Source organism: Chlorocebus sabaeus, chromosome 14, assembly GCF_047675955.1.
Source record: "Chlorocebus sabaeus isolate Y175 chromosome 14, mChlSab1.0.hap1, whole genome shotgun sequence".
Classification (NCBI taxonomy): domain Eukaryota; kingdom Metazoa; phylum Chordata; class Mammalia; order Primates; family Cercopithecidae; genus Chlorocebus; species Chlorocebus sabaeus.
The window spans coordinates 32,294,174-32,309,514 of NC_132917.1; the positions used below are offsets into that span (position 1 = coordinate 32,294,174).

Genomic DNA, 15,341 nt, shown 5'->3' on the forward strand with positions numbered 1-15,341 from the left:
TCCCAGGTTCAAGCGATTCTTCTGCCTCAGCCTCCCGAGTAGCTGAGATTACAGGCACGCGCCATCATGCCTGGCTAATTTTTGTATTCTTAGTAGGGACAGGGTTTCTCCATGTTGGTCAGGCTGGTCTCAAACTCCTGACCTCAGGTGATCTGCCTGCCTCGGCCTTGCAAAGTACTGAGATTACAGGCATGAGCCACTGTGCCCGACTGGGTCAGCTGTGGACCTAGGTAAGATCTAGGTAAAAGCTACATTGCTGTGGACCTACTTTTATTTTGTACATTTTCTCATTTTGTGCATTTTCCTCTTCTCCTTATAGTTCTGGACATGGCAAGACATGTGCCACTTTATCGGGCGCTGTTGGAATTGCTCCGGGCCATTGCTTCTTGTACTGCCATGGTGCCCCTGTTGTTGCCCCTTTCTACAGAGAATGGTGAAGAGGAAGAAGAACAGTCAGAATGTCAAACTTCTGTTGGTACATTATTAGCCAAAATGAAGACCTGTGTTGATACCTATACCAACCGTTTAAGGTACTATATTATGTTTATTTCTCTTGAGTTTGCCTCTAACAATGTTTTTTAAATAACTCCATGTGTGTTTTTGTTTTTCAGTGATATATGCTTTTTAAAAACATATACACCCTCAGCTGGGTGCAGTGGCTTACGCCTGTAATCCCAGCACTTTGGGAGGCCAAGGCGGGTGGATCACGAGGTCAGGAGATAGAGACCATCCTGGCTAACACAGTGAAGCCCCGTCTCTACTAAAAATACAAAAAATTAGCCTGGCATGGTGGCGGGTGCCTGTAGTCCCAGCTGCTGGGGAGGCTGAGGCAGGAGAATGTTGTGAACCCGAGAGGCGGAGCTTGCAGTGAGCCGAGATCGCGCCACTGCACTCCAGCCTGGGCGACAGAGCGAGACTCTTTCTCAAAAAAGAAAAAAAAGAGAGAAAAATATACACACCCTCACACACAAGCGGTATATAAACATACAAAGAAAAAGTATCCACCCAAATTCTACACTTAGAAACATTTATTCACAATTGCTTATTCAGTATCTCCCTGTGTGATCTTACAGCTATAGGTGTCAAGTTTTGCTTAAATGCTGTCCCATTGTACCTGTTAGACAAATAGATGCTAGTTTCTCACACAATGTTGATGTCAGAGACATCTTTCAGTTTCAGTAAATATGTATCACTGACATTGTTCTAAATACTTTGAATTCACTGTTGTATTTAGATGCTATATTTTATTTAACTATTTATTAGATTTTAGGTTATTTTCAGTTCATAATAACCTTATACATACATCTTTTGGGGCTTGCAGAAGTTTCTGCAGATACAATCTTAGAAGTATAATTGTTAGGTTTATGGATTGCTTCTGTTTTATTTTAGAAGTCAAAGGATTCAGTATTTGATGGAATTAAAATAAGTTGTAATGCTTATCTTTATGGAAAATTGAATTGTTATTTTTAGTTTGTTTACACATTAGTAGATTCAGAGGATGAGTTCTGTCAAAAACTCTTCTTTAAATAACCTAGGAAACCTTTTCCTTTCCCTTGGCAAAATCTGTTCAGTGACCTTTTCTTTTCTCATGGCAGAATCTGTTCAGTGATTGTTAGTTTATTCCTCAAAGATGGCCTAATTCTGAATTTTAAAGCATTTATACTGTTAATGGAAGTTTACTCCTTTGTCAATTATCTTTTGAGTCAGTTAATGTCGTTTACCGTGTTTGTGCTGTATTTACTTTGCTTTTTCGCACTTGTCTTTTAAGAACCTATAACTTAAGAAATAGTGTAGGTCAAAAGATCATAGAGAATTAGTCGTTGGAAGAATAGTTCTTGTCAGTCTTTGCCTATGAGGGAATAATCACCTTATGAAAGAATCCTGACTTTGTTGGCTTAATGTGTTGTTGTTATCACTTTATTTGTTTATTTGAATAGCTTTTGGCATACAAATGGTTTTTGATTACATGGATGAATTATATGGTGGTGATGGCTCGTTGCCAGGCAGTGAGAATCATAAATTATGGAAAAGATGAAAAGAAGAGCCAGTTGGTAGAGATAAAAAGCTGTAGAGTCATGCAACTCTGTTACTAGTAATGGAAAATGTAAAGGTATATTTTCTTTGATAGTGTGATATTTTTTCTGTTATAGAGGAGAGAATAGTGTTGTATTTGGTCCCCTCCTATCTTGTGGCTCCACCCAGAATCTTTCTCACTGGTAACCAAGGAAGCCAGTGTAATAATGTAACAATAGTGTGGTATTATAATTGAACTGAATATCTGAATGTCTCATTGAGCTAATGCCTCCTTGCGAAATGTCTACTAAAATGTCTTACTCCCTTCCCTGGCCATCTGTGTTGCTTATTCTTGTAGAATAAACATAGTTTTCAGTAAATCAATATGTATAATATATACGGAGCTTTGAAACTGCCATCATGTCTTTTGGGGGGAATCTTGCCCTGTATTTCTGTACCTTATATTTCTGTGTTTTGGGATGACTCTGTTAGCTTATAACTAAAATTGAAAATTTATAAAACCTTGAGTGTTTTTTACCCAGGTATATTTTGTCTTTTAGATCAAAAATTATGTAATGATTTGGAATGTTGTTTTAAGTTTAGCCTTGATTAAAAACAGTATCACACATTTATAGTGTTACAAAGTGAAAATTAAACCAGTAAATAATAGTATCCTTCTTTATTTTTTTATTTATTTATTTTTTGAGACGGAGTCTCACTCAGTAGCCCAGGCTGGAATGCAGTGGTACGATCTCGGCTCACTGCAAGCTCCACCTCTGGGTTCATGCCATTCTCCTGCCTCAGCCTCCCAAGTAGCTGGGACTACAGGCGCCCGCCACCACGCCCGGCTAGTTCTTTGCATTTTTAGTAGAGATAGGGTTCCGTGTTAACCAGGATGGTCTCGATCTCCTGACCTTGTGATCTGCCTGCCTCCGCCTCCCAAAGTGCTGGGATTACAGGCGTGAGCCACCGCTCCCGGCCGTATCCTTCTTTAAACTGTGTATTTCCTTATGCTATAATTTCTATTAGATTCTGCAAAAATGGAGTTCTAGAGTATTGAATTCTAAGGTAATTATAGAATATTCTTACTGCAGGAAATTTGGACACCTATAGTGCTGCTTTGGTCTATTTGCTTTTCTTAGCTTAATCTATTTCGTGTTCACATAACACACTGTATAATTTTTTGAGAAAGGGATCTTCTATATAAAAATATACCAGTTAATTCACTATGAAAATTTAATTTCAGATAGAGTATAACTGAGTTTCAATTAACTGGAGCTCTTTATTTCTCTATTTGATTAACTGGATGAAATTATTCCATTTAAATTCTTTTCTTCTTACTTCATCCAGAGAACATTCTTCAGACTTATAAATTATGTACCAACAAAATATGCATATGAAGATATAATGACTGTCCATAAAACTCATTTCATTAGATAGTTTTGTCTTTACCATGACCATGTGCAGTGCATATTTTTAGTGATTACTAATAAACATTATTGTATTTTGTATTAAGACTTGAATATACTTTTTAGTTGAAACTCTCATGGTCTCTGCTAATCTATGCAGTCTCTGTTATAAGAAGAAACCAGTAAAGACTAATAATGTTATTATATCTTCCTTTTCAAGGTTTACCATATAGAGAATTCATTTTCAGCTTCACAGAGAGAGTAAAATCTATTCTTTTCCAGTTGTCACGACTTAAGATGTATTTTTTTCTAATAGAATTGACAAATACATTATTCCTTTAGAGCGTATACCCACAGAAAGTGGCCTTAGTTTAATTTTAACACTGACTTAAAGTTTCCCCACCCTACCTGTCTGCCTCATTCCCAACTGTATTTCACAAAAAACCTAGAATACTCTGAGAATAGAATCATTCAGGAAAATATGTTCCGTTAATGTATCACTTTCAGGATCTATTTTAGTGTTTTTTGAGGTTTTGGAGCTGTAACTTTAAAAATGCTATGTATCGCGGCCGGGTGTGGTGGCTCACAGCTGTAATCCCAGCACTTTGGTAGGCTGAGGTGGGCTGATCACTTGAGGCCAGGAGTTCTAGACCAGCCTGGCCAACATGGCGAAACCCATCTCTACTAAGAATACAAAAGTTTAGCTGGATATGGTGGCGCATACCTGTAATCCCAGGAACTCGGGAGGCTGAGGTACGAGAATTGCTTGAGCCTGGGAGGCGGAGGTTGCAGTGAACTGAGGTCACACCATTACCCACCAGCCTGGGTGACAGAGGGAAACTGTCTCAAAAAATAAATACATACACACACACACACACACACACACACATACATACATATAATGTATCACACACTCAGAAACATTTTACATTATTTTTGTCTGTATTACTGTGAAATCCAAGGGTTAATAAAGTACATGTATTTGGTATAGTTCTTTTTTTAAGTAAGAGAAATAGTAGTTTACTACTTATTTTTATTTATATACCTAATATATTGCCTTTTTTATTCTTATTTCTCTTTTGTCTTTGTTTTTAACAAGCATATTCAAGACATGCAAATTTCTTTTCTTCAAATAAAATTGTGTTTAACTCTTTTATCATCTTAGATAAAGAAAATAGATTCATTGTGTATTCTGCAGATCTCTAGGTAATGATTGTGGTTGCATATAATGATATTCATTGAAATGATGTGTACGTTGTATTTGTAATATAATTTTAACCTTCCTTTTGGGGATGAGAGACATTAAAGAAAAAGGTCAGGTGTAAAGAAGATGTTTACTATTACTGCCGAGAATATCCTATCTATCTTGAAGTCTAACCTGAGCCTAAACCCAATTAATTTTGATCTGATAATTCAAAGACTGGAGGAGATTCCATAGGTTTGTGCACCCCCAAGCCCAAAACCTTACAAGAGGAGATAGAAAGACATCATTAAGAAGCTGGATCCCAGTGCCAGCTCTTTGGGAGGTTTAGGTGGGAGGATCACTTGAGGCGGGGAGTTCAAGACCAGCCTTGACAAGGGAGTTCAAGACCAGCCTAGGGAGACCCTGTCTCTACAAAAAAAAAAAAAAAATTAGTCAGCATCGTGGGCTACACCTATAGTCCTAGCTGCTCAGGAGGTTGAGGTGGGAGGATCGCTTGAGACTAGGATTTTGAGGTTACAGTGAGCTGTGATTATACCACTGCACTCCATCCTGGGCAACAGAGTGAGACCCAATCCACATGTTTAAAAACAAAAACAAATAAAAGAAAAAAGACAGAAAGCTGGAAAGGTTGATCATTTACCTTAAATTTACCTAATTTGTAACATATTCATGATTATAAGACATTCATGATTAACATTGGTAGGTGAGATCTGGCCTGGTCACAAAATCATTACTGATGCATTCACCTCACAGATTTTTTTTTTTTTTTTTTTTAATGTCCATGGCACATAACTAGAAAATTGGTCTTCTTTCTAAGGGGCTGACGTATAAATGGGGGAAATAATAACCAGGCAGGTTTTTTTTTGTTTTGTTTTGAGATAGAGTCTCACTCTCTCGGCAAGGCTGGAGTGCAGTGGCATGATCTCAGCCCACTGCAACCTCCATCTCCTGGGCTCAAGCAGTTCTCCTGCCTCAGCCTCCTGAGTGGCTGGGATTACAGGTGTGCGTCGGTCGCCACACCCAGCTAATTTTTGTATTTTTAGTAAAGATGGGGTTTCGCCATGTTGACCAGGCTAGTCACAAACTTCTGACCTCACGTAATCCACCCGCCTCAGCCTCCCAAAGTGCTGGGATTACAGGCGTGAGCCACTGCGCTGAGCCAGCCTGGCAGTTGTAACAACATAGTATCTGACATATTAGTAATACTAGTAGAAGTCATGATACTACAGGAAAATCAATCCAGGTTTGGAGGCCTAAAGGAGATATAGGAATTAACCAAGAATAGAGTACAAATGAAGAGGGGCAAGAGATTGGTGTCCCAAGGGTATGAAAACAATGTTAGCAGTGAAGGAAAGCATCACGTATTCTGGGAACCTTGGAAAGTTTGGTGTGTCTGAGTGTAGTGTAACTGGAAGGTAGTGGTGAGAGATGAGCCTGGAGAGGAAATCAGGGGCTAGAGGATAAAGAGGAATGTATCACAGTTACTTACCTTTAAAAGTGATGTTGAGCCAGTGAAAGGTTTTCAGCTGCTCTCATCAGGTTTGCGTTATAGAAAGATGGTCTTCCAGGTGTAGTTGAATGGTTGGAGGGGAAGTTGGAACAAGACCAAACTACCATGGAAGAGATTTTCATCTGTTTCATCTCAGCAGATAGAGCTGTACATGTCTTCTCCCTGTCCTACTGTTTTGGGGGACTGATCAGCACTCTTGGTACTCATCAGCACTGTTGCTGTTATATTATGGACTTAATAGATAGATAATTCCTAGGTAGAAATAGTTTCCATGCTCCAGATATTTGTCTTAAAAAGCAATCATGGAACTCAGACTTTAAGTCACTTACTAATTGCATTATTGTATGTGTTCATATTGGCAACTGCAGATTTATCTCTAGGGATCTCCTTCAGTAGAGTACAAGTGCCATAGCATATATGGATCTGGGAACATGGCTTCCTTTGTTCTTATATATGAATCGGATGTCTACAATGCTAGGCAGAAATTTTCCAACACTAATCCTACTACTTGGTTATTTGACTGACTCAGGCAGAAAGCTATGATCCGTCAATTGATAGAAGCTAAGTCATTAAATCAAAAACCATCTTAAATCTTTTGTATTAAGGTCCTGGAATGACAAGGTGAGACTCCATACATGTTCATGTCTTCCTGTTCCTCTACTGTTTGCTGTCACCCAGCTGAAGTTGTAGACATGGAACACTTATACAACACTCAGTTTTGTGTCCTATTGTCTATATTATTTTGGGATATACCCAAATCTAAAAGAGAACTCATATGATAATGAAATTTTATTAATTTTATTAAATAAGTCAGTTTTCATGTTGAAAACTGAAGGAAATTTTCTTGGTGGAAATTCTTTATTAGACTGCAGAACCTTGGCATTTGTGAGGAAGAACTTTAAGATGTTATACCACCTATGCTACTGTTTACTTAAATTTTCCTTTGCCTTTTTTTTTTTTTCTACTTAGAATTTTTGTTTAGATCAACTTAAAAAAAAAAAAAGTTTTTCTCAGGCTTTTAAAGAGGAAACTTCAAGTTACCCGGATGGACCATTATCATTTGCCATAAATAGGAGATAGTATAAACATGAGTGAACCATTTACTGTGAATAAAATAGTGTTTATTTATTAATCCTTGAAATATATTAGACCATGTGTGCAAAGTGACACAATCAGGAATAATTCAGATTTTGTTTGTTAAATAAAACACTGGAAAAATAAATGCATGTCTGTCAAAAGGAGGATTGTTTATACCACAGAATATTCATATATGTAAAATTGTGCAACAGTGGAAAAGAGAAGTGAACTATATTTTATTTTTTTTTTATTTATTTTTGAGATGGAGCCTCACTCTGTCACCCAGGATGGAGAGCAATGGTGATCTTGGCTCACTGCAAGCTCCGCCTCCTGGGTTCAAGCAATTCTCCTGCCTCAGCCTCCCCAGTAGCTGGGATTAGAGGCCCCCACCACACCCGGTTAATTTTTGTTATTTTTAGTAGAGAGGGAGTTTCACCATGTTGGCCAAGCTGGTCTTGAACTCCTGACCTCAAGTGATCCACCCACCTCCGCCTCCCAAAGTGTTGGGATTACAGGTGTGAGCCACCGCGCCTGGCCTTATCTGTATTTTAGATGTAAAAACAGCCAGGTCTTGGATGTATCATTGAATTTTGAAAAGGAAGCTGGGCTAGGTATGGTGGCTCATGTGTATAATCCCAGCACTTTGGGAGGCCAAGGTGGGAGGATGATTGCTTGAGCCTGGGAGTTCAAGACCAGCCTGGGCAACATGGTAAGTAAAACCCTGATATATTAGTTGGGTTGCCTTGTACACTGTACTCCTTTTAGGTGGTGTGCTAGGGAGTAGAGTAGATAGAATCAATATTGCAGCCATATCACTGAACTTTCTGTTCATCCAAAGGTTTTGGTAAGAATGACTGCTTATCCGGGCGCGGTGGCTCACGCCTCTAATCCCAGCACTTTGAGAGGCCGGGGCAGGTGGATCACCTGAGGTCAAGAGTTCAAGACTAGCCTGGTCAACATGGCGAAACCCCTTCTCTGTAAAAATACAAAAAAATTAGCTGGATGTGGTGGCACGCACCTGTAATCCCAGCTACTTGGGACAGCTGAGGCAGGAGAATTGCTTGAACCCAGGAAGCAGAGGTTGCAGTGAGCCAAGATCCCGCCAGTGCACTCTAGCCTGTGGTATAGAGCAAGACTCTGTCTCAAAAACAAACAAACAAACAAAATACCAGAATGACTGCTTAAAGAAGGAACTCGGGATTAATACCATGGGATTTTCTTTTATGTCCTGTAGTTCTCTTACTATAGAGTTTTCACTATTATATATGGTAATATATCAAGTACATAATTATATATAATATCTCTAATATACATACATACATATATCTGAAAGGTAGCCTCTGAATTTTTATTTTTGAAATAGTAGACTTTAAGCCATATTTTAAATTGTCCTCAATTACACCTTAATACTAAGTGATTAATCTCTTATAGTTTGGTGTGTGATAATTACAGTACTCTGATGGGATTGATAGTGTAAACTAGTGCACTGCTCAAGGAATGAGTGTACTTTTAGTTAATTTCATCTTTTCTGATTTACCTGTTACAGTAACCTATTGACACTGTAAGGTGGCAGCTGGGGGTATTTCATTGTGATTTAGTCTGTGTTTTAAAAGTTGACAATTCCTTAGGCAGTTGTTGGGTATTCACTCTACAGATTGTTTTAAGAGCTTCATAAAGACGATGTTTTAATATTTTTTGGTTCAGGGTTTTGTGTTTCTGTAATTTACTGTCTTTCCTAATACCCCCTTTCAAGATTTGCGATTTGTAATAACTGCGTGGTGTTAAGTGTAAAAGTTAACACAGATAAACTGATGAATATTGATGCTGGCTGGTTTACTAATCACCAGAATTTGAACTAAGGCAATTTCTGAGATAACATTCCTTCTGGAGGAACAAAAGATTAGGCCAGTATGTTATGCCAAAATAGAGAATTTTACATTCAACATTTTGCATTTTTTGAACTAAAAGACAAGGTTAGAGTTAAGTATTCTCAGGATTTTCTTCAGAAATTAAAGTTTTTTTTGTTTGTTTGTTTTTTTGTTTGTTTTTTTTAAGGAATATATGTGACACTTCGTACATCAGTTTAATAGCATTTTGATTGTGTACCTTACCTGTACCTATAATGCTAAAATGTAATTTTTTTTCCCCCAGAGACAGGGTTTCATTCTGTCGCCCAGGCTGGAGTGCAGTGGCCTGATCTCGGCTCACTACAGCCTCGACCTCCCTGGTTCAAGCGATTCTTCTGCCTCAGCCTCCCAAGTAACTGGGACTGCAGGTGCCTGCCACCACACCTGGCTAATTTTTTGGTATTGTTTGTAGAGACGGGGATTCGCCATGTTGGCCAGGCTGTTCATGAACTCCTGACCTCAGGCAATCTGCCCACCTCAGCCTCCCAAAGTGCTGGCATTACAGGCGCAAACCACTGTGCCTGGCCTGTAAATTTCACTTAGACCATTCTTCTAATATCATCTATCATTTAAAACCTAAAGAATAGGCTGGGTGCAGTGGCTTACACCTGTAATTCCAGCACATTGGGAGCTTGAGGTGTGAGAGGATTACTTGAACCCAGGAGTTCAAGACAAGCCTGGGTAATATAGCGAGACCCCATCTCTATTCTTTAAAATAATATTTAAATTAAAAAAATTTTTTTGACTGGGTGCAGTGGCTCTCACCTTTAATCCCAGCCCTTTGGGAGACTGAGGCAGACAAATTAACTGAGGACATTAGTTCAAGACCAGCCTAGCCAACATGGTGAAACCCCGTCTCTACTAAAAATACAAAAATTAGCTGCATGTGGTGGCGCACAGTGGGTGTAATCCCAGCTACTTGGGAGGCTGAGGCAGAAGAATCACTTCAACCTGGGAGGCGGAGGTTGTAGTGAGCTGAGATAGTGCCATTGCACTCCAGCCTGGGCTACAGAATGAGACTCTGTCTCAAAAAAAAAAAAAAAAAAAAAAAAAGGTTTTTTAAAACCTAAACAATAAAAAGTGGAGCATATCAGGATGCTGGCATTGTATGTTTTTCTTGTTCAATTATAATTATTTTTAATAATAGTTTGAATGAAAATGGTTGATTAAACCCTAAATGTTGGTTCTATTTAATTTTTTTGCCTGGATAACGTTAAGTAGTTCTTTATTTTATTTCAGAGGAATTGTTTAAGAACTTTATTTCCTCTACTTGCCTACTGTCATATTAGGCAGAAGAAAAAAAACTTAGTAGTCACCCATCAAGGACTTGCACTCTAGGTGAGATCCATTCCCTGGGCTAGTGTTTGAAAATGCCTATTACCATAAACGTTTTATTTTTTTTAATGCCCATAGGCTGGCAATATTCAATCGCTTTGTGATTGAAACCCTTTTATTTCTGGCAGAGAAAAAAATGTACCAGATTATCATTAATTCTATCCCCAAAGCCTTAGATTCTGGCTTACTTCTTTAGCTTTATAGTTTAGTCATTTTTGTATGTAATATTTTTTAGGTTTAGGCCTATAAAGAGTGGGAGGAAATAGTTTCCTAAGGACCAAGACAGAAAAAGAGACTTGAAAAGTAACAAAGGATACATATCAGGTGCAAGCAATGTTGCACATGGGCCAAAGACAACCTGTGAAAAGATGTTTATTGATGCATATGCTCCAAGCCTCATTCCATACCAATTGTGAGGGCTCAAAATTTGGTGAAAATCAATTTTAGAAATGTTCTGATTGACGACTTAGGCAGATACAAAACAAAATTATTTCATGCATTCCTTTTGTTTTACCAATTAAATTTTGATTAGTACAGTGTTTGTTTTTGTTTTGTTTCGAGACAAAGTCTCACTCTGTCACCCAGTCTAGATTGCAGTGATGTGATCTTGGTGCACTGCAGCGTTCACCTCCCAGGTTCAAGCGATTCTTCTGCCTCAGCCTCCTGAGTAGCTGGGACTACAGCCGCGTGCCACCACACCCGGCTAATTTTTGTATATTTAGTAGAGATGGGATTTTGCCTTGTTGGCCAGGCTGATCTCGAACTCCTGATCTCAGGTGATCCACCCACCTCGGCCTCCCAAAGTGCTGGGATTACAGGCGTGAGCCACTGTGCCTAGCCAGTTAGTACAGTATTTCTTTTCTAGTCTCTGTGCTTTCATTTTTTTCTCTTCTTATTTCTTGAAAATAAGCCGATTTGCCCTAAATGGAGCATATGTTGTAATAAATACATAGTTGTATATAGTTATATAAAAATATGAGGAGTTAATAATACAGCCCTAACTTTTATGTAGGATTTATAGTTTCTGAATTGCTTAGGTGTATATTGATTTTTCTGCTCTATATAGTAGGCAAGAAAGTATGTACTATTCTTATTTGACAGAAAATGAATCTGTTACTTAGAATGTTACATTACAAACTTAGTAATAGGTAATAAAGCTGAGATTTAGCTTCTAAGCCTCCTGATACTGTTGATGTTCATCATGGAAAAGAGTATTGATGAAGAAAGATAAGTTGATTGAACCATAGTCTAGCTACGTCTATTTTTATGTACCACTACTACCCACTACCCAAATAGTTCATTGATTATTAGGATTCACGCTTGTTTAATGGCTAAACTTAAGCCTTAATTGGTTGTTGGAAAACACTGATTAAGTGCCAGAATACAACTTACTCTGTTACTTAAGTGATTAAAAAAATTTTTTTAAATTATAAATTGACTCAGTGTTTCTACCTCAGAAGCATCACATTAGTATAAAATGATCACTTTATTCTGTATCAAATTGCATCATATGAGCTTTATGTTTCACGACAGTTTTCACTGTATTATCTCAGACAAAATCTCAAGCATTCTTTTTTTTTTTTTTTTTTTTTGAGACAGGGTTAAACTCTGTCACCCAGGCTGCATGGCGCTATCTCAGCACACTGCAACCTCCACCTCCCAGGCCCAAGCGATCCTCCCACCTTGACCCAAATGATTACGGGCATGCGCCACCACTCCCGGCACATTTTTGTGTTTATAGTAGAGATGGGGTTTCCCCTTGCTGCCCAGGCTGGTCTCGAACTCCTAAGCTCAAGCAATCCACCTGCCACAGCCTCCTGAAGTCCTGGGATTATAACTGTGAGCCACTACACCCAGCCAAAATCTCAGCCAGTCTTAATTACTGAATTTGAAGTCTGTTGCTAAGTAAAATTTACTTCATATCAAGTCTTTCTGGGCACATTACAATAGTAACTTGTTCATATTATCTATGGATTTTAGAGTTTGGGTAGTTCAAATTCCACCTTTTTATAAATGAGCAAAACGAAGTTCATACAGACTTATTTGTTCTCAATTATCTCATGGTTAGTGACATAGCTATGATAAGAACTCATATATCCTAATGTCTCAATCAAATACATTTATCTGCTAAATTAAACTTAACTCCCAAATAATAATTAGGTTTATGCATAAATGATTAATTAAATATCAGAACATGGAGCTTCTGGGTTGGTTCTAATATTTACAATATTTTAAAATTATTTTTAAGGGGCCGGGCATTGCGGCTGACGCCTGTAATCCCAGCACTTTGGGAGGCCATGGCTCACAGATCATGAGGTCAAGAGATCAAGACCATCCTAGCCAACACGGTGAAACCCTGTCTCTACTAAAAATACAAAAATTAGCTGGAAATGATGGCGCGCACCTGTCGTCCCAGCTACTCAGGAGGCTGAGGCAGGAGAATCATTTGAACCTGGGAGGTGGAGGTTAAAGTGAGCCAAGATTGCACCACTGCATTCCAGCCTGGGGGACAGAGTGAGACTCTGTCTCAAAAGAAAAAAAAATTATTTTTAAATGATGGCAATGGAGTAAAATATTTTGAGTTGAAAAAAATCTGCTTTTGGGCTAGACGTGGTGGTTCATGCTTGTAATCCCAGTGCTTTGGCAGGCCGAGGCAGGTGGATCACTTGAGACCAGCCTGGGCAACAAGGCAAAACCCTGTCTCTACTAATAATACAAAAATTAGCCAGGCGTGGTGGTGTGCACCTGTAATCCCAGCTACTCAGGAGGCTGAGGCATGAGAATCGCTTGAACCTGGGAGGTGGAACGTTGCAGTGAGCTGAGATGGTGCCACTGCACTCCATCCTGGGCGACAGAGTGAGACTCTATCTCAGAAAAATAAAAAGAGAAGAAAATAGTGTTTTTGATAATTTAAAAACTACATAGAATAATATGGATTTTACAGAATTTTCCTACTGTTTTCCTTTTACTCATGTGTTTTCACTCTCCTGAATAATTTGTAATATCCTATGATAGCATATTAAAAGACAGCATATTTCACTAAGTATCCATAGTATTCTAGTTGTGCCTAATTACTGTATTACCAAAGTAAACTGAGTCTCATTGTGTTTGGTTGTCTCTCTAGTATAAGCAACTTTATAATCACTTATATGAAGAGTAGGTCAGCTTTATCCATGTCTGATGTTTTTCTTGCTGTACTAATTGAAGAATTAATAAGGCTGGGTGTGGTGGCTCACGCCTGTAATCCCAGCACTTTGGGAGGCCGAGGCAGGTGGATCACATGAGGTCAGGAATTCAAGACCAGCCTGGCCAACATGGTGAAACCCCGTCTCTACTAAAAATACAAAAATCTAGCTAGGCATGATGGTAGGCGCCTGTAATCCCAGCTACTCGGGAGGCTGAGGCGGGAGAATTGCTGGAACCCGGGAGGCGGAGGTTGCAGTGAGCCGAGATCCGCCATTGCACTCCAGTCTGGACAATAAGAGTGAAACTCCGTCTCAGTAAATAAATAAATAAGATTTTTCTGAAATTTTCTTAATTATTGATGGATGTACTTTTCTACTGTCTTTTCAAGAGATTTGGTATCCACTTTCATAGAATAGAGGAATGTGTTGGTGATAAAATAGCATTGCCGTTAGAAGCCCCCTGCTCCCACACACGAACACAGTATTATTTTTCATTTCCTACATTTTATTGTGGTTTAATGTACCCAATATTTCTAATATCTTTAGCTCCTTTGTCAAGAAGAGATGATTAAAGGGTTTATGCAGCAATATTTGATATTTAAAGAGTAAGCAAAAACACTCCCCGTTTATGAGTATTGTTCAACATTTTATTTTAGACTGTTAAAAAAGACAGAATTTGAAAGTAACTCTCAGTTACCTCCACTAGTAAAGGGATTTCTGGCATGGATAACATAATACCTTTAATCTGTATATACATGTTGTTTTTACTTAAATTTAAATATTATTTTCTATTGTGAAAATTCTGTTACCCACAAAATAGTCACTTTGAAGATGGGACCCTTTAGCTTTTACAAGTTAGTTCTGGTGAAATTCATCTCCTGCTGGTCATTCCAGCTGGTATTATCTTAAGACGAAATTAAAATATAGCCACGGTAGTTTTACTTTTGAATAAATGTGATACTTCATAGCTTCCTTCAAGCAGGAACGAAGGCAGTTTTTTTATATCTGATCTTCTGTGCAGACTTTTTCTGCTGTACTCCAATAAGCAAAAATCATATTTAGTATAGTTGGTGTTTGATGGTTTCACCAAAAATTTGAGAGAAACTTACTGTGAATCAAAAAGTCTTATTTGCTATCAGGGCATGACACAAATGACTCTGTGTTCAGTATAAAGTGTTCTGGATATTTAACTTCTCTTTGAACAGCATTGAAGCAAGCATCTTTTATAGCTGTTTTTCTTACCTATCTCAAAGTTTCTTCCTAATGGAAAGTTGTTCATCATACTTTTAAATAACTGAAGTCACTTGTAGAAGTACCCCACTTCCTTTTTATATACCTCAGCAATGGGAGATCACTTGATTTACATCTTTCCAGGCATATTTTCTACCAGACTCTCTTATTTTAACCCCCATAAGCTGGATCTTCTAGTACTTTAGTTAAAAAAATTCAGTTCCAGTTCCAGCCCTCCTACTTGTGATTTCTGTTGAAAAACACTCCCTTGGTTCTCCTCTTTTACATCTGCTTCTCATACCTAAAAATGAAAACGTCCTGATTTCTTAGACAGGTAGCATTTGTTATACCTGTATATTTCTTTAAACGTTTCTGTTTTTGATGGTGGTAAACAAGTTCAGTTGTTCGTCAGTCTTTTTTCACACAGATAGGCAAATATTTATTTTAATATCTCTTCTTTGGCTCAGTTGG

At 38.2% G+C, this 15,341-nt stretch overlaps 1 protein-coding gene across 9 annotated transcripts in view; it reads left to right on the forward strand.

Annotated features, from left to right (window-relative positions):
* BIRC6 (baculoviral IAP repeat containing 6) overlaps positions 1-15,341 on the forward strand; it is a 255,476-nt gene that overhangs the window by 210,788 nt on the left and 29,347 nt on the right. For all 9 annotated transcript variants that reach the window (XR_005243294.2, XM_038006769.2, XM_038006768.2 and 6 more), the window contains one exon: positions 320-530. Coding sequence is in view for 8 of the 9 variants with exons in the window: in XM_038006769.2 (XP_037862697.1) it covers positions 320-530 (211 nt within the window). In the remaining variant the exon portion in view is untranslated. The remainder of the gene's footprint in view (positions 1-319; positions 531-15,341) is intronic.